The 24,911-nt window shown below is 46.8% G+C and overlaps 1 protein-coding gene across 1 annotated transcript in view; it reads right to left on the reverse strand.

Annotated features, from left to right (window-relative positions):
- The window catches only part of RGSL1 (regulator of G protein signaling like 1), a 60,773-nt gene that overhangs the window by 21,070 nt on the left and 14,792 nt on the right, over positions 1 to 24,911 (reverse strand). Inside the window, exons 7-16 of the mRNA XM_056844692.1 lie at positions 23,637 to 24,637; positions 19,901 to 19,963; positions 18,366 to 18,588; positions 16,274 to 16,381; positions 14,619 to 14,727; positions 12,752 to 12,945; positions 11,541 to 11,658; positions 6,756 to 6,852; positions 3,758 to 3,887; positions 1,505 to 1,700 (exon numbers count right to left, since the gene is read on the reverse strand). Coding sequence (XP_056700670.1) covers positions 1,505 to 1,700; positions 3,758 to 3,887; positions 6,756 to 6,852; positions 11,541 to 11,658; positions 12,752 to 12,945; positions 14,619 to 14,727; positions 16,274 to 16,381; positions 18,366 to 18,588; positions 19,901 to 19,963; positions 23,637 to 24,637 — 2,239 coding nt within the window. The remainder of the gene's footprint in view (positions 1 to 1,504; positions 1,701 to 3,757; positions 3,888 to 6,755; positions 6,853 to 11,540; positions 11,659 to 12,751; positions 12,946 to 14,618; positions 14,728 to 16,273; positions 16,382 to 18,365; positions 18,589 to 19,900; positions 19,964 to 23,636; positions 24,638 to 24,911) is intronic.

The raw sequence follows: 24,911 nt of genomic DNA on the forward strand, positions 1-24,911 counted from the left end.
AATAATACTAAAACAGAAGAAAATAAATAAAAGGAAGATATACAATATTATCTGCTTATGATCCTTCTTCAACCTGTGTAGACCAAGATTTCCTGATCTTTAACACCAGACAGCCACATTTTGCCGCTTTAAAGGTCATCTCCTGATTCTTATCTGATAACATACCATAAAGGTAAAACATCTATTCTTCCCTGGTGAGCCCTTCATTATTGAAACAATTTTAAAAAAAGGTAAAGGTCCCGTGTGCAAGCACCGGGTCATTCCTGACCCATGGGGTGATGTCACATCCTGACGTTTCCTAGGCAGACTTTGTTTACAGGGTGGTTTGCCAGTGCCTTCCCCAGTCATCTTCCCTTTACCCCCAGCAAGCTGGGTCCTCATTTTACCGACCTTGGAAGGAGGGAAGGCTAAGTCAACCTTGAGCCAGCTACCAGAAACTGACTCCCATTGGGTTGAACTCAGGTCGTGAGCAGAGCTTTTGACTGCAGTACTGCAGCTTACCACTCTACGCCACGGGGAATCCTGAATATGTCTATCTGGCATTTGTATTTGCTAGGAATATACGGTGCAACTTAAAGTGGAGGTCGGAGGCTAGCAACTAAAGGCCAAGTGTGACGTGATGATAGCAGATTGGCTTCTCCTCACAATCGGCCAAGTTCTCATATCAAGCACTATGTGTGTGTGCTCCCTCACCAGGAAAAAAATGAACGTGTGGGGAAGGAAATACGGAGCCCTTTCCCTCCTGCACATTACCTCCCTACAGTGGGTGGCTCCAGACACTTTTATTCATCTTGGTTACTCAAAGAGCAACCAGCCTCAAGTAGGTCACATGCTGGAGAGGGGAGGTTTGCACTCGTTTTATGGTTAAAGTAAACCCGTTCCCCCATATTATGTGCAGACAGGGAGGACGTGACAGCCTCCTCGCATCCTGTTCTCAAACATATCTGGTTAACACCACAGGAGGGCAACAAAGATGATGAGGGGTCTGGAGACCAAGTCCTATGAGGAAAGGTTGAAGGAGCTGGGTATGTTTAGCCTGAAGAGGAGAAGACTGAGAGGGGACATGATAACCATCTTCAAGTACTTGAAGGGCTGTCATATAGAGGATGGTGCCGAGTTGTTTTCTGTTGCCCCAGAAGGTCGGACCAGAACCAACGGGTTGAAAATTAAATCAGAAGAGTTTCCATCTAGAAGTTAGGAAGAATTTTCTAACAGTTTAGAGAGGTTCCTCAGTGGAACAGGCTTCCTTGGGAGGTGGTAAGCTCTCCTTCCCTGGAGGTTTTCAAGCAGAGGCTAGATGGCCATCTGTCAGCAATACTCATGACCTTAGGCAGATCATGAGAGGGAGGGCATCTTGGCCTTCTTCTGGGCATGGAGTAGGGGTCACTGGGTGTGTATGTGGGGGGAGGTAGTTGTGAATTTCCTGCATTGTGCAGGGGGTTGGACTAGATGACTCCAGTGGTCCCTTCCAACTTTATGATTCTATGAACACAAGCTCACTCACTTCTCTATCTCCAGGTAAAAGGAGAGATCGTTGGGGAGGAAATTAACGGAGATGATGCGGCCGGAAAATATCTTGCGTTTCACTTGTACCACATCACTCTCTTCTGGTGTGGCGCTGCCAGAAGTTCCACCGATACGGCCACCGGCTCCAGCAACGCTTAATCGTTGCTGCTGAGACACTGGCTGGGGAGACAAATCTGAAAAGAGAAAGCCAGTGCTGGGCTCACTGCGTCTCTTCTCATCAGAGGATGGAAGATACCCTGGAGGAGGTCCCCGTTCTGCTCACTCTGGAAACAGGGCCATGCAATGGAAGCATCTTTTGGCCATCCAGAAGGGAGGAATCCCCTGGCCCTGATTTGGAACATCCTGTAGCCGAGACATTTCTCAGGGTTTGAAACACATAAAACTCAAACTGCAAAGACTGAAAGGTTCATTACAAAAATGTGAAATAGATAATTAGATTGTGAAACAGGAAGAAAAACTAGAAGGAGAAAGAAAGAAAGAAAGAAAGAAAGAAAGAAAGAAAGAAAGAAAGAAAGAAAGAAAGAAAGAAAGAAAGAAAGAAAGAAAGAAAGAAAGAAAGAAAGAAAGAAAGAAAGAAAGAAAGAAAGAAAGAAAGAAAGAAAGAAAAAGAGAGGAGGAGGAGGAGTTGGTTCTTATATGCCAACTTTCTCTACCAATTAAGGAAGAATCAAACTGGCTTACAATCACCTTCCCTCCCCCTCCCACAATAGACACCCTGTGAGGGAGGTGGGGCTGAGAGAGTGTGACTAGTCCAAGGTCACCCAGCTGGCTTCATGTGTAGGAGTGGTGTAGTTATTGGTTAAGAGTGATGGACTCTAATCTGAAGAACCGGGTTTGTTTCTCCACTCTTACACTTGAAGCCAGCTGGGTGACCTTGGGCTAATCACAGTTCTCTCAGAACTCTCTCAGCCCCACCTATCCAGAGAGAGCCAGCATGGTGTAGTGGTGAAGAGTGGTGGTCTGGAGTGGTAGACTCTTGAGCTGGAGAACCGGGTTTGATTCTCCACTCCTCCACATGAGCGGCGGACACTAATCTGGTGAACCAGGTTGGTTTCCCCACTCCTACACAAAGCTAGTCAAGGCTCTCTTAGAGCTCTCTCAGCCCCACCTACCTCACAGGGTGGCTGTTGTGGGGAGGGGAAGGGAAGGTGATTCTAAGCCGGTTTGATTCTCCCTTAGGTGGTAGAGAAAGTCAGCATATAAAAACCAACTCTTCTTCTTCTTCTAGCTTGTGCTTCATTGACTCACCCAATGTCCTTCCTCTCAAGGCTCATTTATTTCTCAGGGCCCCAGGAGTTCCATATTACCACATCTGATACTCAGTGCTTGCACACCTAACTAAACTAACAGTGCAATCCTAAGCAGAATGGCACACTTCTAAGTCTGTGGACTGCCAAAAAAAACAAATCATTGGGTTATAGATCAAATCAAGCCTGAACTGAACCTAGAAGCTAAGCTATTGTATTTTGGTCACATTATGAGAAGACAAAGAGTCACTAGAAAAGACAGTCAGGCTGGGAAAAGTTGAGGGCAGCAGGAAAAGAGGAAGACCCAACAAGAGATGGATTGACTCAATAAAGGAAGCCACAGCCCTCAGTTTGCAAGACCTGAGCAAGGCTGTCAAAGACAGGACATTTTGGAGGACATTGATTCATAGGGTCGCCATGAGTCCGAAGCGACTTGACGGCACTTAACACACACACAAGTCTGTTGAATTCAATGGGCTTAGAAGAGTATAACTCCACTTCGCATTGCACTGCTCTGGGGCATCCCAAAAGTCATTTCTTTTTTTCCCTTTTCTCTTTGAGCCATCAAGTCACAGCTGACTTATGGTGACCCTGTAGGGTTTTCAAGGAAAGAGACGTTCAGGGGTAGTTTGCCATTGCCTGCCTCCGTATCATGGCTGCTTAGTTTCTGAGATCTGACGAGATCAGGCTAGCCTGGGGCTATCCAGGTCAGGGCAGAGTCATTCTTGTGTGTGTGTGTAAAGTGCAGTCAAGTCTCAGCCGACTTATGGTGACCCCTTTTTGGGGTTTTCATGGCAAGAGACTAACAGAGGTGGTTTGCCAGTGCCTTCTTCTGCACAGCAACCCTGGTATTCCTTGGTGGTCTCCCATCCAAATACTAACCAGGGTTGACCCTGCTTAGCTTCTGAGATCTGACAAGATCAGGCTAGCCAGGTCAGGACAGAGTCATTCTTACAGGAGGGTAAATCAGATTCTGGACATACTTTCCTTGGTGTTTTTTAGTTCATGGTGGAGGAACTCTTCGAAGGATCTGCGCTGTGCTGGGTAACTCATTGCCTTCCGGAACCTGCATATACTCTTGACAAGGGCGCCAAACAAGTTCCAGACCCTTTTCTGCAGAAGAGAACATTGTCAGCCTATAAACAACACGGGGTGACTATACTCTATGCTGGAAAATGATTCAAAGATGCAGAAGAAACAAATGGTAGACTTCAGAGGCGCTACTTTGGACTGTGGATAGGAGGGCAGGGGGGTGACGTGTTAAAAATGTCCATTTTGAGAAAAAGAGAGATTCCTTGCCAACAAAATCTAGCATGTTAAGGAGAAGAGGTTTAGCCTGCATTCCCCCCAACACACTCACTTTCCACACATGAACAGGGGTGTTTTTATATCATACGGAAGAACATTCAAACTTGCAACCCCCCCCCCCCCCCCCGCAGCCTGAAGAAGTTCGGCCCATGCTTTTGAACAGGAGCGGACTGGGAAGTGAAAATGGCCCTGGAGCAAGCCAATCAGAGTGGCCCCTGTGGTGCCACAAGCCCGCTCTGCAGGGGTCACTGAGCTCAGCGGAGCAAACGGTGCACGTTAGAGCACCCATTGCTTCCTCCTGAAAACCAGCAGTGAACAGAGACCAATTACCATTACCGATTAATAAGGTTGCCAGGTCCCCCCTCCCCACCGCTGGGAGGTTTTTAGGGGTGGGGCTTGGGTGGCGATCATGCGCACAGTTGCACACAATGTAATGATGTCATTTCCGGGGTAAACCCAGAAGCAATGCATTGCAAACGGACGCTTTATCATTCGAACCCCCAAAATGCTAGCGTTTGGGGGGCTTGAGTGTTAAAGCGTCCCATCATGCTGTGGCGCTCCCGGGTTTACCCCTGGAAGTGATGTCACTGATTCGCATGTGGCCACACGTGCTCGTGCTCGCCACTCCAAGCAGCACAGTGGATTGGCAGGCAATTGCCCGCTGAAAACACCAACCCGGCAACCCTACCAATGAAGGGTCTGAGTCAAGTACTTGAAGGGCTGTCATATAGGGGATGGTGCCGAGTTGTTTTCTGTTGCCCCAGAAGGTCGGACCAGAACCAATGGGTTGAAATTAAATCAGAAGAATTTCCATCTAGACATCAGAAAGAATTTTCTAACAGAGCGGTTCCTCAGTGGAACAGGCTTCCTCGGGAGGTGGTGAGCTCTCCTTCCCTGGAGGTTTTTAAGCAGAGGCTAGATGGCCATCTCTTAGCAATGCTCTTAGCAATGCTGATTCTATGAACTTGGGCAGTTCATGGGAGGGGGGGCATCTTGGCCATCTTCTGGGCACTGAAGGGGTGTGGGGGGAGGTAGTTGTGAGTTTCCTGCATTGTGCAGGGGGGTGGACTAGATGACCCTGGTGGTCCCTTCCAACTCTATGATTCTATGATTCTAAGCCACACACACACACACACCCAAGGATCTGAAAAAGTTTCCAGAGCCTGGCGATGTTTGCTCCTGGCCGCCAGTGGCCCATTAGGAAATCTCCCTGTAAGTTAAATGGCCAGTCCTCCCTGTGTTCGAAATTTGCTCCAACTCTCAGAGAAGGAACTATGAAAAACTTTCAGAAGGGGGCAGGAAAAGCGGGTGAAGTATGGTTTAAGCCTTGAAAATCTTGGACTCATAGGAGATTAGATCTAGTAGTTCAAATATCTATGCTGCATACACATGACATTTAACAGTCATCTCCCGAGGACAGCTGGGAACTGATGAAAACTTCAATATCCTTAGCCACTCCCACAAATCCATATTTCTTTATAGTCTGATCTTCTTGATCTTCTTGATCAGACTCAGGAAGGAATACAAAATTTTAAACCAATGCAATAAGAACAGCTCTTAAAATTGGCCTCACATTTCCACCCGCTTTGTATGTGATGGCAGTAGATCCCACTTTTAAACAAACAGATCAACTGCCAGCAAGACTGGCTTTTAAATTAAGCAGTTTCTGCACAAACGTCCCACTTCCTTAACTACTAATTTCATTACTTACAGCCGACACTGTTTTTTAAAGCAATAGCGTAATCTCCATTAGCAAGCTGTCCCTCCTACTTAGGGTTGCCAGCTCCAGGTTGTGAAATACCTGGAGATTTTTGAGGTGGAGCCGGAGGAGGGTGGAGTTTGGAGAGGCGAGGAACTTCAATGCCATAGATTCCAATTCCCAAAGCGGCCATTTTCTCCAGGGGAACTGATCTCTGTTACCTGGAGATCAGTTGTAACAGCGGGAGATCTCCAGCCACCACCTGGTGGCTGACAACCCTACTCCAACTTAAAACTAAATACTGAATACCTATGGTACAATCCTAAACAGAGTTAGGATTGAGGCCATTGACTTCAACAGATTTAAAATGGTGTACCTCTGCTTAGGACTGCACCACTACTGACTTGATGCAGCTTCCAGCATCCTGTGAAAGTCGATTCACAAGTTACAAAGTCCATGTGGGCCGTACCATTTCAAGTCGGGAAAATGGCATGTGGGACAAAAGGCTGAATCCCTCTTTCCTTGAGTGTCATGGACCCCATTTACACCTGGGAATAAAGTTCCCAGCATGGAACTCCAGCCGCACACCTTACCCAAGGTCCTCATGGTAGCCACAAGTCCAACATGTGGCCTTTGTAAGTTGTCAGTTGACCAGGGTTACCAACCTCCAGGTACTAGCTAGAGTTCTCCTGCTATTACAAGTGATCTCCAGCTGGTGGAGATCTGTTCACCTGGAGAAAATGGCTTTGGCAATTGGACTCTATGGCATTGAAGTCCCTCCCCTCCCCAGACCCTGCCCTCCTCAAGCTCCGCCCCCAACATTTCCAGGTATTTCCCAACTCAGAGCTGGCAACCCTACAGTTGGCCCTCAAGCCAACTGAGTCGGCAGATCTCACCCCTTCACTATCAAATATAGTAAGAGCACAAGGCAGGAGGATACAATCCCAGATTGCCCCTCCCCAAGCGTTGCTCACTAGCTTGTCTTTTACGCAGGAGCCTCTCCTTCCCCTGGGGCCTTGTGTAATCGGTGTAATCTCGGTCTCAGGATACAGGCCTTGGTACAATTTAAACCTGCCAGAACAAAAGGAGAAAGGGGCATGAGCTGAGGACTCACCATACTAATAAATAAAGTCTGCACCTGGGCAATCCAGATGCTGCACAAAGAAAAAGTTAAATTTATGGCACGTAAAAGCTAGGCCAGTGGTTCTGAAACTTTTTGAGTCAGGGAGCACTTTTCAAGAGAGAAGCTGGTCACAGAGCACTAATTTCCACCTAGCACCTATATACTAAACCAAATGACCGTTGTATTTTTCTTTCCAATCTCTTCACGGAGCACTAGGAGACGTTTCGTGGAGCACCAAGTGCTCCATTGAGCACAGTCTGGGAACTGCTGAGTTGGCAAATAGGGTGGATTTGCATGTCATTCTACATAATGTTTTACTATTTACGTTATTCTGGTTACACTAGTCATGCAAAACACTGAAGCTTCACCCTGTGCCTTTGATCATACATTCACCCTATAATTTCTTGCATTCTATGGACTGTTGACCTAGCTAGCTCTTTACCAGTTCAACCCTAACCTTCACCCTACCTCTACTGAGAGAGGATCAACCTCATGCATCTTTGGGGCTCTAGCCCATGAACGCTCACAGTGTGGGGAAGTATGCCAGGAGATACAGTTCTTTTTCTTTCTTTTCCCCCACAATTCTTTTATTAAGAGAAAATGAGAATATAACAATAAAAGAAAACGGAAATACAACATTACTAAAATATACATACTACAAATTCTTGAAAATAAACTAAAACCATGTTGCAGTATAACTAAAATATCTATACCAGTGAGCCAAACAATACGCTATCTAGTTATCTAAAATCCAATGATAATTACATCCCTCCCTCTCTTCGATTTACACACTGGAGCGTTTTTCCATCCTTGAGATTGTTCCATTCCAGCGAGCGTCCAGTTCTTTCATATTTTTGTCATTAATTAAGTGGACATATTATAATAAAGCATAAGTTTCTTTAACCTTATCAAGCCAATTATTTAAATCGGGGAATTTATTGATTTCCCAATATCTCCCAAGATTTGTTCTAGCCACTGTTAATATATGGAAAAACATGACTGAAATATCCTTTGGTTTATCTGGAAAATAGCCAGGAGATACAGTTCTGTTAAGTATGAGGGGCGTCAGCCTTGAAGACCTTTATAGAGAGTAACATGTGCAATGTCGTAGCACCGGCGATATATATTCCAAGTGGCTGACCCCAGTCAGAAGTCTCGCTGTTGCTTTTTGAACCAGCTGAAGCTGCTGAGGAGCTTTCAAAGACAGCCTCACATAGAGGGCATTGCGGTAGCCCTGTTTGGAGGGTGAAGTAGCAGGGATCTGTGTGGCTAAGTCAGCACAATATAAATAAGGGGCCAGGTTACAAGCCCGATGTGATTGAGAGAAGGCACTCTTAACAACAGCGCCAATGTTGAAGACGTGAGCTGTGTCTCACGAAAACTCGTGTGTGTGTGTGTGTGTGTGTGTGTGTGTGTGTGTGTGTGTGTGTAAAGTGCCTTCAAGTCGCAGCTGACTTATGGCGACCCCTTTTGGGGTTTTCAAGGCAAGAGACTAACAGAGGTGGTTTGCCAGTGCCTTCCTCTGCGCAGCAACCCTGGACTTCCTTGGTGGTCTCCCATCCAAATACTAACCAGGGCTGACCCTGCTTCGCTTCTGAATGTCAGGAGTCAGGAGTCGTGCGGTCCAGGAAGGCTCTTGACATGAGTTAGGCCCATTTCTGTTTAAGAGCATTTTTTGGTTTTGTTTCCCTGAACTGTTCAAACTATCCCCGCTCCCTGCCTTCCCCCCACCCTGCTCTGACCTTGAGTCGCAAGCAGGCAACTTCAGTATTATGGCTTGCTCACTCCCTGCTTCCCACCAGGCACTGTTATCTCCCAATTCCCAGGCCTGCTTGATCTTGCACCTGGGGTTGCTTTATGCTTAAAGTTATGCTTTGTAGAATGGATGGTCTTTAGCAGCTTTGAACTTGTGGATTGCTTAGGCTGTACCTGCGGCTCCTGAATAAACGTTTACCTGCTTTAGACCTGCCTGTCTGAGCGAGTGACTTTTTGGGATTGCCGAGGTTGGCTGGAGAACCTCACACTGAGATCTGACGAGATCAGGCTAGCCTGGGCCATCCAGGTCAGATTTTTAGTCTTTTTTTTTTTAATTTTTTATTATTTTTATAATAAAACATAAACACAAAAATAAAAAAATACATAAAAAATACATATAAAAAGAAAAAAAGGTACATGTTCAGAGCACTACTTATCCACTAATACAATATTCAATTCACTAAATTCCATCGTGCCCTGAATCCAAATCCCACCCCCCACTTCAGTGCCCTTCACCATTGGACTTCCGATTTTTAGTCTTTAAGATGCTTTTAGTCTTTAAGCTAAGCAGGGTCAGCCCTGGTTAGTATTTGGATGGGAGACCACCAAGGAAGTCCAGGGTTGCTATACAGACTCTTGCTCTTTTCTTCTGTTAGATAGGATTTCTGATGAAACTGATGAAATTAAACTGGATTTTCTGTTATCTGACAAAAACCATCAGATATCATGGCAAGTAGCCAAATTCTGCTTTTTGCTAAGCAGGAATTGGGGGAAAGTAAAGTAAAATCATTGTAGTTTAAACAGTCTTAAAGGATAGAAGGTTGCATTTTTTAAAGTTTTAAGACTTGAATTACGTTGTCATTGGATTGAACTGCTGTTTTCCTTTTTTCTGTAATACTGGTCAATGACCTTAATAAAGTTATGATGATGATGTTGTTCAGCATGCTTTCATATTTATATCGGTGTTAATGTATATGTGTTATGGCTAGTTGTATTATGGTTTTAATGTTGTTACCTGCCCTGAGCCCAGCTTCGGCTGGGGAGGGCGGGATAGAAGTCTAAACTAATAAATAAATAAGTGGAGTGGTTGGCATTCAGACAATCACACTAACCACGGTTAGCATAATTAGGGTTTCTGAACTGGCCCATTGTGCCTTCCTCCATCTTCTTCCACTGCTGAAGATGGAGGTAACTGAAGCAGGCGAGGATTTCTGGCCATTTATGCAGGGTCAATTTTGATGCTAGCTCAAAGCTCTTTTTAAAAATGCGACCTTTAAAATGCCTGTTCACTGAACTTCCGGCAAGATGACTGATCTGATCACAACTTCTCTCAAGAGCTCTTGAGAGAACCCAGAGACACTCCGAAAACGGGACACTTCCAGTGCCCCGACCACATTCCTAAAAGGTGAAACGTGGAGCAGGAAATTCCTGCTGCCGAAGAGTGCGGTTTGACTCCCAAACTTTCCCCTGGGAACGAAACCCGAGGGGGCTTTGCTAAAAGATATACCTCGCCACTTGGTTGCAAAGAGAAATGCTTATAAAGATTTCACAATGATATTGAGGAAAAATGGAATAAAATACGCTTGGTTAACACCACAAGGACTTACTTTCATCTACAAACAGATCAGATGTGCGGTCAACTCATTAGCAAAGGTTGAAAGAATTTTATCAAGAAATAAAGAACTGACAGATCCTATCCAAGGAAAAGACCAAGAAGAAATACGACGGGATGACAACTCAACTGGGCAAGATGCAGTAACTGGTCACCAAGGACTCCAAGAGACTATATTAAGAAAGCAAGAAAAAACCAATAGAAACCCCGACAGAAAAAGTCATTCAAAAAGAAGGGATAAAGGGTTGGAGGGTACTGAAATGTTGGGAGTAAGGGGAGGTGCAGGGAAATAATAATGAGTTTTTTAACTTACATGATAATGTAAAGAATATATAGTTCTATCCTTGTTTTTGGAGTAATTATGTATCCTAATAGTATTTTTAGATATCTTTAATGCTAATTGAATATATTAGAGATTGGGTTACTAAGCTATGGAGTATATATGGACGCTAGAAAGAAATAGACAATTATACATAAATATATACTAGTTCAGAAGGAATAGACAAATAGTAATATAAAGGATTAACTTGATTAAGATTGGGTTAGAAGAAGTTGGGGGGGAGTTCAGATTATTATATGTAGTTGACTATGAAGGTATGCATTAAGCTTTGCATTATTATTAATAAATATATGGAAAAATAAGCTATATGGAATACCAAATGTATTATTTTATGGAAAAAGCAATAAAAAGTATTTTAAAAAAATGCCTATTCACAGTCCTGATACAAAAGGAGAAATTCCACACACACCCCACTTGCCTGCTCCTTGTTTGCATAGCCATTAGCAATCGCCGGTTGCATTGCTAACGTGCAGCTGTGATTTTGCATACTTTCTTGAGGGGATTCTTCAAGGCGGGGTGGAGCAAACACAGAAGGTCGCATTAAAGTGGCTCTTAAGAAATGTGAAGCGGGTATGCGTCACTACCTGAATGACGGTTCAGCGTGAAAAACTAAAAAAAAAAATATGCGGGGCACTTCAACCTGGAACGTGCTGCTGATTACCAAGCATAAATGTCCTTAGTATCCCAAATGGATGCTAAAGAGAAGTATGCAGTGATTCAGCATTGTTGACACAGAATTACTAGAAAGTACTGTGCAGTAGCAAAAAGAACCTTCCAGAACATTGCTTTAGAAAGCACTCTATTTCACAAGATGGTTTTGTGATTTCAGGGGTCCCCTGAAAATCTGTTCTTTTTCTCCTGCAAGCAAATTTTGGTCAGGAAACAAACAAACAATGCCTACAGCCATTTGGCATAGCCATTCTACTCACCATTGCTCTTCCAGGCACTTCATGACGCACTGCTGCGCTGTGATCAACATGTCGAGAGTAACATTAGGGGACTTCTGTATCTCTCGGATGATTTTATCTTCGCACTGCAGTAGCTTTTCTGGAGGGGGGAAAGGCAGGAACTCTTGCCATGATCTCCCATCAATCTCTGCTCCTACGCTGGGCAATCTTGGGGGCTACCCATGACCACTTACCAACCAGTAACCAAATAGTAGTGTGCATCCAACCTCTCGGTAAGCCAGTGGTCTGTTAGTATCTCGCCAATGGAAATGGAATTTTTTTTGTCACTCACCAGGTGTCCACGGGCAATAAAGCACATTTGCATGCTTGCGAAGCAAGTAATTCAGCAAACAATACCAAACTTTCACCCACAAACAACTTCATCATGAAAAACATGATTTTGAGGAGGTCAAAAATATTCGTTGGGGGAAACTCCTCTTGCTCGTGTTTTCCACTAGCTACTAGCTGGATGCCAATTTTGACCGTTTTGCTAGGGCTTCGCACACACACACACACCCCACGAACAGTACACGACTCCAGCCAATCAGAGATTGCAGAGTGAATAGGATAGTGCCACAGCTCTAGGTAGCCAATCACATCTGGGCAACCTGGTGATGACTGCATGGGGCCAAAATCGGCCTTGCATTCAGATGTACATTAGTAGGTCCATTAAAACCCATTCCCAATTTGGATACACATTCAAAAAAGCATCCCAGGTGTTCTTGGTTTTGCTGCTAAGAAGCAGATAGACAGGAAGACAAGAGAAGCCCAGCCAAATTGATCAGCAGAAAAACCTCAATCAAGGCTGGGGAGCTGAGGACAATGTCTGCCTGCCGCCAGATCCAGGCTTGATGAGGAAGTGTTTAGGAGTGGGCCAGATCAGTAGGACCTACTGGGTTACAGGGGTGGGGGAAGAGACATGCTCGGACTTGGCACAATAAGTGTTCTAGTCCTTTCTGAGGAGCCTCAAGTGGCAATCACAAGGGGACCTTATGCACAGATCTGTAGGTGGCAAGCTAGAATCTAGGCTGATCCTGACCGGAGTACAAGATGAACAAAAGCCCCATGACCAACAGGTTAAGGAGCATAGTTGCCACACATCCATAATTTAAGGGCGTTACCCACAGAGCTCATGGAACAACTTGTCAGCGGGTCAGAAGATAGTGGAGCAGGGAGATTGTCGGCCTGCTTACCTGGAGGAATGCTGTGGTAGAAGAAATTCCTGACCACTTCATTGATCAAACCTCGCTGCACTTTGGGATCAGTCTCTTTAATTATATCTTCCACCGCCATCCAGAACAGGAGTGGGGTTTCGGCGTTATGCAGCTTGAGGAAATGCCTGAAGTAATCTAGATGTACAGGGTTCTGAAGAATGTCGATCACCTCTCTGAAAAACAAAATGCAGGTGTTAAGTCTGCATGGGGAAGACACACGAGGTCAGAGACAGAGTTCCAACGGCAACAAGTTTATTGTGAACAGAACAGAACTAGAGAACACAGTGAACCAGCCCTGCTTATATGCCCCCCTGGCCGCCCGCAACCACTCCCCCCCTTATCCGTGATAGGGGGGAACAGCCCCTAAGTCGCCAATGGCGCACGCCGGCTTAGGGCCAATGACGCATGCAGGTTTAGGAGCCTTCATCGGGGACTCAAGCTCCTAGGTGTTCCCCTGCTTACTGGCCTAACTATATACATACATAACACCCCTCCCCCCTAGGTCTGAACAGTACATGAACACACGAAGTCCTTGAGATGACTTGGTCTTGCTCATGCCCGCTGTGAGCGGTGCGGCACTGGAACGGGAGTCGCTGGAACGGGGGTTCCCGCTTGTTCGGCGTTGGCTGGGCGCGCTTGTGGCAGCCAGTCCTTCCTCCGGACGGGCTTCGGGGGCGTCTGCTTCGTCTGCTGGTGGTAGCCCCTCGGCACACTCGGTCTCCGCTGCCTCGACTTGCGCTGGTTCCGCGGCACTGGGGAACGCTGACGCTTCTGCGGCGGTGGCGAGATTGGGCACGTCTGCTGGGCAACGCGCAGTTGGTCAATGTGCCGCCTTAAGACACAGCCCTCTGGGGTGGCAACCCGGTAGGACACTGGGCCGGTGGCTTCCTGGACCGTGGCCGGGATCCAGGCTGGGTTCACCTCGTAGTTGCGGGCGTAGACCGGGTCATCCTGCTGCACGATTCTCAGAGTGGCAGTAGAGTCCTTGTGGGCCGGACACTGGCGCAAGATCAGGGTGCAGTCGGTCAAGCAGGGTCTTTGGCCAGCGGCCCATGAGGAGTTCGGCTGGGCTTCTGCCGATCGCAGAGTTCGGTGTGATGTGCTGGGTCAGTAAGAAGTCTGCCAGCCTCGCGTCCCAGTCGCCGTGGATGATGCGGCCCAGCACGTCTTTGGTTGTGTGCACCATGTGCTCGGCCTGGCCATTGGTGGCAGGGTGGAATGCAATGGAGGTCACGTGACGAATCAAGTTCTTCGCCATGAAGTCTTGGAATTCGGCCGACATGAATTGGGCCCTGTTGTCCAAGACCACCATGTCCGGCAACCTGTACGTCGCAAAGAACTGGCGCAGCACCCTCACGACTACTCGGGCAGTCATGGTGACGGCCACCACCTCCAGCCATTTCGAGTAAGAGTCCACGACAAAGAGGAATGTCTTGCCCTGGAATGGCCCCGCAAAGTCGATGTGGACATGGGACCAGGGCGTGCGCGTTGACTCCCAACACTGGGTCGGTGCACGCGGCAGCCCTAATCTATCTATATACATATATATAGCACTGCATCCCTATTGAGCCCCCTCCCCTTTCCAAACTCCACCTTCCCCACATACTGCCACCAAATCTCCAGGAATTTTCCAAGCAAAAAACCCTAACGGAGTATGCCCATCACGGGCAACAGTGCCCCCGTTCTCTTTTGTCAACCATCTTCCCTGCCCCATGATGAAAATTTATATGCTGAACCTCTAGCCGACGAACACCCTGCAGGGTGGTATTGGCAGGATTGGTAAGGTTGTTACAGAGGAACGGAACAAAACAGGAAGATATATCTCTGGGGCAAGATGCCGGCGTACCTGGGCCTTATCAGGGGTTTTCTCATGAGAGGTCCCTTCCTCATGAAGGACAAACTTGACCTGGTCCAGTGTAAGCTTCTTTTCGGGATCGTGGGCCGAGTGAAAATGCCTGCAAAGGAGAAGGAAGTGCATCTCAAGGCAGATGTAAGCTTTGTCGTAACTACCTGGGGAGGACATGAACTCCCCACTGTCCAGGGCAGAACTCCAGGCACGAGTATGACCAAAGTCCCTAGGTCCAATTGTCTGCTACGTGGACTTTGTAGCATGTTCTTGCCTCTGCTACGTTTATTGAGCGCTTGCCTCTCCCAAGCTCATTGAGCAAAGTTTTCATATTGCAGCGTTGCAAGCTCGTCTCTTCCCGAGGCGTTCCCGGTACGCTCAGCAAAAGATTCTGTGGACGGTATCCTTCTAACTAAGGACTGTTTTGGACACTCTATCCAGTTAGAGTCAGTTGGACTCATAGCGTAATGCTGGGACAACAGAGCCACTCGTGGACATAAAGTGCATCTTACTCTGTTCCTTTAAAAAGACCGGTTCAGGTTCTTTGTATACAATTGTAACGGAGAATCATTTGGGAACTGTTGTATGTATGATTTATATTGAACTGAGGGACATATAGTTGACATGAATTAATGTCAAAAAAATTAGTTATTGTATAATAGGTTTATATAAATTTATTGGATATAGCATCACAGTGTTTTGTTTGTTTAATTGAGTCATCGTGCTGTTCTTTCTACTAACCTCCAGGTGGTGGCTGGAGATCTCCCGCTATTACCACTTATCTCCAGGCAACAGTGATCAGCTCCCCTGGAGAAAATGGCCGGGAGAAAATGCCTAGTCCCAGTTAAAGGGACTAGGCAAGTAGGTGATGTGAAATACCTCTACCTGAGAGCCTGGAGATCTGCTGCTGGTCTGAGTAGACAATACTAACTTTGATGACCCGAGGGTCTGATTTAGTATAAGGCAGCTTCATGTGTTCATGTGTATCACTCCCTGTTTCTCCAGCCATCGGTAATTCAAACTATTTTGGCACAACCTCACCTTTTCTCTCCAGGAACCTTACGTAATATCTCCCATACCACAAATAATATGTGTTAAACATACCAAGACTGAGTTTAAACCCTCAGTCTGTCCTGAGCTTCACTGCTTGACAATGGACCAGTTTCTCTCTTTCTCAGCTCAACTTACAGCATTGTTGTGAGGATTAAATGGAGAAAGCTTTCTCCATTATGCTGTCTTGAGTTCCACAGAAGGCTGAAATATCTAACAGACAAGGGTTGCCAGCTGGGCTGTTCACTCCAGCAGGAGCAAAAAATGGGGGGGGGGGCTGAGCAACATGTGTGAATCACGGTGTTGCTTCCAGATGTACCCAGAAATGACAGCACGGTGCTCTAAGAATTCCCCAATCTCTATGGTAAAAACCATAGAGATTTGGGGGATTCCTAGAACGTTGTGACATCACTTTTGGGTACAAACAGAACTGACATTACAACATTGCTTCTCAACACACACACATACACTTGTGATCCTGCTGAAGTAAAGAGCAGCGGCTAAGGGCAAGAGATTGCCACAGTGATTAATCTGGTAAACCTAAATTAAAGAGAGAGAGATAGAGAGAGAGATGGATAGATGGATAGATGGATAGGACTCACCACCAGCTGATGGATACTTCTCACAGAATTCCCTGAAGTTCTTACTTAGCATTTCCACGGCCATCTTAGGGTTGACTGTGGCCAGTTCGTCAATTTTCATGCCAAAATAATCTATTGTTAAGGGGGAAAAGAAGCACAGCAAACAGCAGAACTCTGGTCACCAGGACAAGAGGTCAGATGGTGGTTGAGAGTTCAGATAAAAAACAAATCCACAGTTTAATTAATCTAACTACTTTTAGTATTATTTTCTGGATTCAGGCCCTTCCACTTACTCTGTGTGCGTGTAAAGTGCCCTCAAATCGCAGCCGACTTATGGCGACCCCTTTTTGGGGTTTTCAAGGCAAGAGACTAACAGAGGTGGTTTTGCCAGTGCCTTCCTCTGCACAGCAGCCTTGGGCTTCCTTGTGGGAGGGGGTCCCACAGTGGACTGTAGCAGGAATAGGAAGTGGGCAAGTGCCACTCCATAAGTCCATGGATGGTTGGATATACCCCACTGTCTTTTTTCCACCACCTCCATCTACACCACAGACTGAAACCTCTTTAACAGTCATTCTCTCTCTCAAGGTACCCTGAGAAATGTAGTTCTTGACGCGGAAGCCAAGCAGATTGGCAGTCTGTCCAGGATAACACCATCAGAAAGTCCTCTGCTACTTAGAAAAGTGTAGTTTATTTTACAGTGCAAAGATATAATACAGATACTTCTTTCACACTCTCCGCTCATAGCATCCCGCATAGAACTTTAGTTTCACTCCATTATATACACCTGGTGGACGCAGCCACCAACCACAGTAGACGCTTAGTCATCCTGACATGGCTACTGCATTGCATCAGCCACCTGGCTATAACTGGATCAGGCCAGCTTTCTCTAGCTCTCCCAGCACTTTCCAGGCTGATTGCATCATCACTAGATCCATCTGATCTATCCTGCACCTGTCTAACTAATCTGACAGCCTTGTAATCTTGACAGTTCTGTGACAGAAGGCTACGGCCTTTTATGTAGGGACATTTCCCCATGGTCACCCCCGCCGACTTTTTCAGGGCTTCCTTTTGATGATGCATGCCTTTCCCCCCCCCCCCCCCCCGTCAGAGGTCGCCTTGCTTTCCCCGCGCGTTTTGCCCACATTTTCCAGATTCCGGCTAAAACAGCATCTGGAAACACATGAACACATGAAGCTGCCTTATCCTGAATCAGACCCTTGGTTCATCAAAATCAGTATTTACTCAGACTGGCAGCGGCTCTCCAGGGTCTCAGGAAGGGGTCTTTCACATCACCTACTTGCCTGGTCCCTTTAACTGGAGATGCCGGGGATTGAACCTGGGACCTTCTGCATGCCAAGCAGAGGCTCTGCCACTGAGCCACAAACACACGGGGAGAGTGAGGCGACCTCTGATGAGTGGAAAAGGCATGAGTAATCAAAAAGAAGCCCCGAAGCAGTCGGCAGGGGTGACCGCGGGGAAACGTAAATCATAAAATGCCTATGAATCTCTTAAAGCAGACTTTCACCAAACCGCAGTTCTCATAATACTTTGGGTGGGTGAGGGGAGACATATTTAAACTGGAATAAAAGTGATGTGTGTGTGTGTGTGTGTGTTCAGTGCAGTCAAGTCGCTTCCGACTCATGGCAACCCTATGAATCAATGTCCTCCAAAATGTCCTATCTTTGACAGCTTTGCTCAGGTCTTGCAAATTGAGGGGTGTGGCTTCCTTTATTGAGTCAGCCCATCTCCTGTTGCCCTCTACTTTTCCTAGCATGACTGTCTTTTCTAGTGACTCTTTGCCTTCTCATGTGACCAAAATACGATAGCCTCAGTTTAGTCATTTTAGCTTCTAGGGTCAGTTCAGGCTTGATTTGACCTATAACCCACTGATTTGTTTTTTGGGCAGTCCAGGGTATCTGTAACACTCTCCTCCAACACCACATTTCAAAGGAGTCTACTTTCTTCCTTTTCTTCATTGTCCAGCTTTCACACCCATACATAGTAATAGGGAATACGATGGCATGAGTTAACCTAATCTTGGTAGCCAGGAAGAGTGTTTCTCAGAGGGGGAAAAACGAACCATCGGCCTTGGTGGAGCCATGTGGACAGAGCTTACCTATCCTGTATACAACAGGATCCAACTCCATAAAGACAGAGCCTCCCATTCCTAGGTTCTGAGAGCCCAGTAGCTGCCAGTGTTCTCCAGACAGCAGGTCGAAGTCTCTCATCCCAGCCAACGCTTGGCTCAGGTGCATGGACTCAATGGTTCTCCGGGTGAGTCGAAGTTGCTCGCCTTTTTCATAAGGCTCTGTCTTGGTCACGGTCTTCTCCTTGCCACGCTGGAACAACAGGCAGAGCCAACAGAGCCCAGATGCATGGGGATGCTCAAACTAACAAGTACCTCCACTCGCTGAAGGACGTTCAGGCCGTCCTCTTGGCCCCTGGGCATTTCTGACTCCTACACCAACCCATTTTTATTCCAGCTGAATTTCGTAAGGGTTACGGAGGTCCATACCTACCTAACTTGAGCAGCAAAGGGAAACGGCTTCAGAGGGAAAGAGCAGAAGTCATTCTACTCTCCTCCCCAAACAAGCAGCTACCACTGTAGGACTTTTATCACACAGACGCATGAAGTTGCCATATAATGGTTCAGACACTGGATCTTTCACTACTGTCTCCTCTGACTGGCAGCATTCCAAGGACACTTTTGGTCTTTCCCATCACCTATGACCTGACCCTTCTAACTAGTAATGTGGAGACCAAAGCTAGGACTGTCTACAGCCACTACAGCCAGCATGGTGTACTGGTTAAGAGCGGTGGACTCTAATATAGAGAAGCGGGTTTGATTCCCACCCCTCCACATGAGTGGCGGACTCTAATCTGGAGAAACAGGTTGGTTTCCCCACTCCTCCACATGAAGCCAGTTGGGTGACCTTGGGCGAGTCACAATGCTCTCAGAACTCTCTCAGCCCCACCTACCTCACAAGGTGTCTGTTGTGGAGAGAGGAAGGGAAGGAGATTGGAAGCCGGTTTGATTGTCCTTATAAGTAGGGTTGCCAACCTCCAGGTACTAGCTGAAGATCTCCTGCTATTGCAACTGATCTCCAGCCGATAGAGATCAGTTGCCCTGGAGAAAATGGCCACTTTGGCAATTGGACTCTATGGCATTGAAGTCCCTCCCCTCCCCAAACTCTGCCCTCCTCAGGCTCCGCCCCAAAACTCTCCTGCCGGTGGCGAAGAGGGACCTGGCAACCCTAGAGGTAGGCAATGTTGAGAGTGTGTGACTAGCCCGAGGTCATCCAGCAAGCATCTGTGGCAGAGTAAGGATTCGTCTTACGAATCGGGGTCTCCCATATCCTAGCCTGACATTCTAACCATTCCACCGTGGTGGCTCTCAGTCAGAGTCGCTATTGTATTTCAGTCACAAGTCGGTATGGTCTATTCTGACTTTCCAGGATCACAGGCAGAGAGGTCCTCCACATCACCCACTACCTGAGCCTTTTAACTGGGGATGTTGGGGACTGAACCTAGGATCTTCTGGGTGCAAAGCAGATGCTCCACCACTAAGCCACAGCCTTTCCCCAAACCTTGGCAAATTCAGGGTCAGGGATACGCAGTGAGCCACTGGTTGCTTCTGTAGGCCCACCTTACCACATAGAACAGGAACATCTTGTCATCATTCTGCAGGAATTCTTCATAGAGGAAGTACAGAATCTAAAAAGAGAGTGAGAATGCAGCCTGAGGTGCTCTCTTCAATTCAGGAGAAAGACAACTGTTTGCAAGCTGCTAGCCTGTTATATACTACCACAGAACACAAATCATTTTAAAACAATGAACAAAATGTTGAGTAACATCATGGTTTTTTTCTGCACCCTCAGCTTCCTCACTTGTAAGTTTCTGTTTCTTGGGGGGGGGGCGGTTTCAGTTCTACATGTGTTTTGATCCCTCTGATCAAGCAAGTTTATATCAAGTTTACATCTCCCTGCAGATTTAAACTGCAGGATTTTAAGCTGATATAACTTGGTCGATATCGAATCAACCACTAGAGGGAGCAAAACATGTCCAGAATTGGAAAAGACCTGGGAAGAAACAGGAACTTACAAGGGAGGAAACTCAGAATGCAGAAAAGCCCCATCTGTTGCAAAGGAAGGAAAAAAAGAGAGGGAAAAACTAGTTCTTAAGCTCCCTCCTCCTACCCACAACGGCAGATAATCAAGGGTTCATTCTGGGAGATCAAACAGGAAGTATTTAATCAGACTGGGAGGAGAAGAAAGAGATGACATTTATAAAGGGACACCTGCCCCAAGACATTCTATAAATACAGACTAGGGTTGCCAGGTCCCTCTTCACCACCGGCGGGAGATTTTGGGGGCAGAGCCTGAGGAGGGTGGGGTTTGGGGAGGGGAGGGACCTCAATGCCATAGAGTTCAATTGCCAAAGTGGCCATTTTTCTCCAGGTAATCTGATCTCTATCAGCTGGAGATCAGTTGAATTAGCAGGAGATCTCCTGATACTACCTGGCAGTTGGCAACCCTAGTGTGGACGTCATAGCAATTGCAGTTTAAATAGCTAGTGTGGAACCCTCTGACTAGGGTTGCCAGGTGCCTCTTTGCAACTGATGGGAGATTTTTGGGGCGGAGCCTGAGGAGGGCGGGGTTTGGAGAGGGAAGAGACTTCAACGCCATAGAGTCCAATTGCCAAAGTGGCCATTTTCTCCAGAGGAACTGATCTCTATCGACTGGAGATCAGCTGTAATAGCGGGAGATCTCCAGCTAGGACCTGAAAGTTGGCAACCCTACCTCTGCCAAGCTCTCATTCATGTACTCTCAAGGCTGTTATGCAACCCTATTGGTGCACACAACAGTGGCTGATGGGGTTGCCAACCTCCAGGCAGTGGCTGGAGATCTCCCACTATTACAACTGATCTTCAGGCGACAGAGATCAGTTCCCCTGGAGAAAATGTCCGCTTTGGAAGATGGAATCTATGGCTTTATACCCCACTAAAGTTCTGCCCCTCCTCAAACCCCTCCCTCCTCAGGCTCCACCCTCAAAATCTCCAGGTAACTCCCAACTCAGAGCTGGCAACCCTAATGAGCTAAGACTCCATTTTCTAATCTAGAATGCCGCTTGCCATTATCAAAAGTGTCCCATGCATTTCCCAAATGGGCGAGACCACTGGTTTAACCTGCAAAGAATTCCATGGATATAGAACTCTGCTTGGGATGCAGCCGTGGACTGATAGACACATTACACAAGGACACAAAGTATAAGGAACACAGCAGGGGCTGGAGGGTGGAGGGTGATTGGGCTGGTCACAAGGAAAAAGACCTGAAGAGGTTCCTAGAGAGGGCTGATACAAGATAGTTTTGGCAAGAAGCCAAAATCAGAGAAAGCAAGTGATAAGTTTGCAACAGTGACCTCACTCAGAGCCTAGGCCAAGGAGATTTAAAAACCAGAAAATCATTCCTTGAGGACAGCAGAACCAGGGGTAGACCGACCAGGTTCCAGGTTAGAAGGCTTTGTGAATAGGTAGGATTGCTAGGTCCCTCTTTGCAACTGGTGGGAGGTTTTTGGGGTGGAGACTGGGGTGGGCGGGGTTTGGGGAGAATTGCCAAAGCAGCCATTTTATCCAGGTGAACTGATCTCTGTCATCTGGAGATCAGTTTTAATAGCAGGAGATCTCCAGCTAGTACCTGGTGGTTGGCAACCCTATGAATAGGGTTGCCAGTTCCGGGATGGGAAATACCTGGAGATTTAGGGGGTTGGAACCCGAGAAAGAGAGGGGAGGGACTTCAATGCCATAGAATCCAATTGCCAAAGCAGCCAATTTTTCCAGGGGAACTGATCTCTGTCGCCTGGAGATCAGTTGTAATAGCAGGAGATCTCCAGTCCCTTCCTTCTCCAAACCCCGCTCTCCTCAGGCTCCACCCTCAAAATCTCCAGGTATTTCCCAACCCAGAGCTGGCAACCCTATTGTAGGAGGATGCTTGGCTTGAAACTGCCCAACATTTCAAGGTTGCCCCCAACCCACCCGGACATCTGGCATCAGTTTTGTGATGGGTCCCACTTCTTCTGGCAGCCGTTTTGTGGTGGAGCCGATTCCCCGTTCTCCAAATTCCAAAAGTGACCACAGTCTCAACGAGATTAGGAACCCTTTGTCCAGGACTAACATGGTTTTATTCTAGCATAAAAGTTTGCAGACTAGAGTCCATTCTCCCACATTTACTTGTCATGGGGCTTGGGAAGGGCATTGATGTTCCTACAAGGAGACAGGACATGGCCGCGATCATTTGAAATTTCACCAGAGAGCTGACAATAATCGAAGAGGGAGCCCCAATCGGCACATTGACCTTATACAGAACCTATGCTAAATAATGCTGTTTAGGGCTACTTGAGAATTTTCAGATTGGCTTTCTATCTTAGGGTTTGGGGGGTTGTATTAACAGCTGAGTGTAGCAATCTGCTGATGCTAATAGATTTTGTCACTTGATGATAGGGTTGCCTGGTCCCTCTTCACCACCGGCAGGAGGTTTTTGGGGTGGAGTCTGTGGAGGGTGGGGTTTGGGGAGGGAAGGGACTTCTATGCCATAGAGTCCAATTGCCAAAGCAGCCATTTTCTCCAGGTGAACTGATCTCTGTCATCTGGAGATCAGTTTTAATAGCAGGAGATCTCCAGCTAGTACCTGGAGGTTGGCAACCATATTAATAAATATATAAATATATTACTCATCACCCCGTTCTAAATTTATTGAGCCCCTCTTATTGAGAATGGGACCTGACAGGGCAGGAGAAAACATTGAGTTGCTCCTACAAGGGGATAATCCTTCAATCACTTTACAGGTTGCGAAACTTTGCTCTGCAGCAATGAAAATCCGACGCCATAGAACAGTCTCTTAGCCCAATTGGCAGAAGTGTCTCAGTTGTTATTTCTTTTTTTAAGTGTTATAAGACTCGGACAGTAATTCTTTGTAAGAATATTTTAGTCCATGTTTCTGGTTTTATCTGGTTAAGGGCCGTAACTAAACTATGGGCGAAAACACATGGTCACTTTAGCCTCCTTTATTCCGTTTCAGCCAGGATCGCACATTCGGCGAAACGCATGCGTTTGATCCTGGCTAAATCCTGGCTGAAACAGGGAATAAAGGAGGCTAAAGCGACCATGCGTTTTTGCTCTATCTATCTATCTATCTATCTATCTATCTATCTATCTATCTATCTATCTATCTAAATATCTATCTAAATATCTATCTAAATATACATTTAAAGATTTTTCAGTTCTCAGCTCAACCCTTAGGTTCCCTGTACTTTTTTTTTTTGGTTGAGTTCGTTCCCCCCCCCTTTTTGTTTTCTATCCTAATATCCATGGAAAGACAGTAGAATTTCCCACCTTACAGATTTCCTTCTGTGCCTTCAGCACCCAGGGGATAACATTTCCCGAAGGAAGGAGACTCTGCAAGCCCCGGAGAGTCGTCAGCTTCAAAGGGAGTTGCCAGTTGCTGTTCTGGGTCAGGTACAGCTCACAGATCCTCTCGCCCATCACGTGGCGCAAGAGGACGTTGCCTTCCCCCAGGGAGCACATCATCATGCGCAGAAAGTCTTCCAGGTCGTGCCAGAGGTCTAGGAGGTACACCTCTACTGCATAATTCCTACTGCACAAGAATTCCCGGAAGGGGCACCCTGCGCATTTGTCGGCGTTGAGCACCCAAGGAAGGAAGTCTAAAGACAAGGGTGACTTCACTATAGTTTTTAAAGCCAGCATGGAGGGGAATTTGACCACAGGGGTGGAAGCACGGAGTTTCGTGACGCTGGCCCTCTCGCTGAATCCGTCCAGCCCGGGAGTGGAACGTGGCTCAGTCGGGACGTTTTTAAAGTCCTGCGATTCATTGGAATGGTCCTCTCTGTTTTCTTTGTTGACATAATCCACTGGCCATGGGCTTGCACTGGGGGACTGTTTTTCAGAAACATAATGCTTCCTGTCTGTTGGGCTGCTCTTAGACGACGGGGACTTCCCGTGGCGTCCACGGCTCTCTTTTTTACGTTTCTCTCTTCTCCCAAAAGGCCCTTTGCCCGTGACACGGTCCCAAATGTCCTTCTTGCTTTTCAAGCTTGAGTAGGACCTCGACGTGGCGCTGCTTTCTCGGATGCTCATTGTCGGCTGAGAAAACAGGAAAGGCCTCGGGAACGTGATCCGGCTTAGCTGCTCCTTATACTCTTTGAGCAGGTGGGAGCATTTCGGTTCTTGCTCCATGCTCAGCTTGCAGTGGATGTAGAAGTTGGGAAGCCAGTAACTTTCGATCTTGAACAGGGCCACTTTCTGCATCTCGCTCAGGACTTCCCTTCGAGTGTGGATTTGATTGAAGTGACAGGGAGACATCCGCAAAAGCGTTTCTGAAAAGATCGCACAGAATTAGAACACCTATTTAGTTCTTTCCTCTTGCAGGGGAGTGAGAACGGTCACTGCTATTTCAAGAGCTTTTTCCATGGCTGCTCCTGTTCTCCGGAGTTGCCGATTTCCATTTTACTGAGATTCTGTAAACTTGTGTAAGGCAAAGTTATTAAGCCACTTGAAACGTTTGGGTGGTAATCAGAACGGTTTACTAGTCATTTTAATGGCTTTTTAATTGTTGTTTTTAACACCATTATAATCCACCTGGAGTCCAAT

Source organism: Euleptes europaea, chromosome 2, assembly GCF_029931775.1.
Source record: "Euleptes europaea isolate rEulEur1 chromosome 2, rEulEur1.hap1, whole genome shotgun sequence".
Classification (NCBI taxonomy): Eukaryota; Metazoa; Chordata; class Lepidosauria; order Squamata; family Sphaerodactylidae; genus Euleptes; species Euleptes europaea.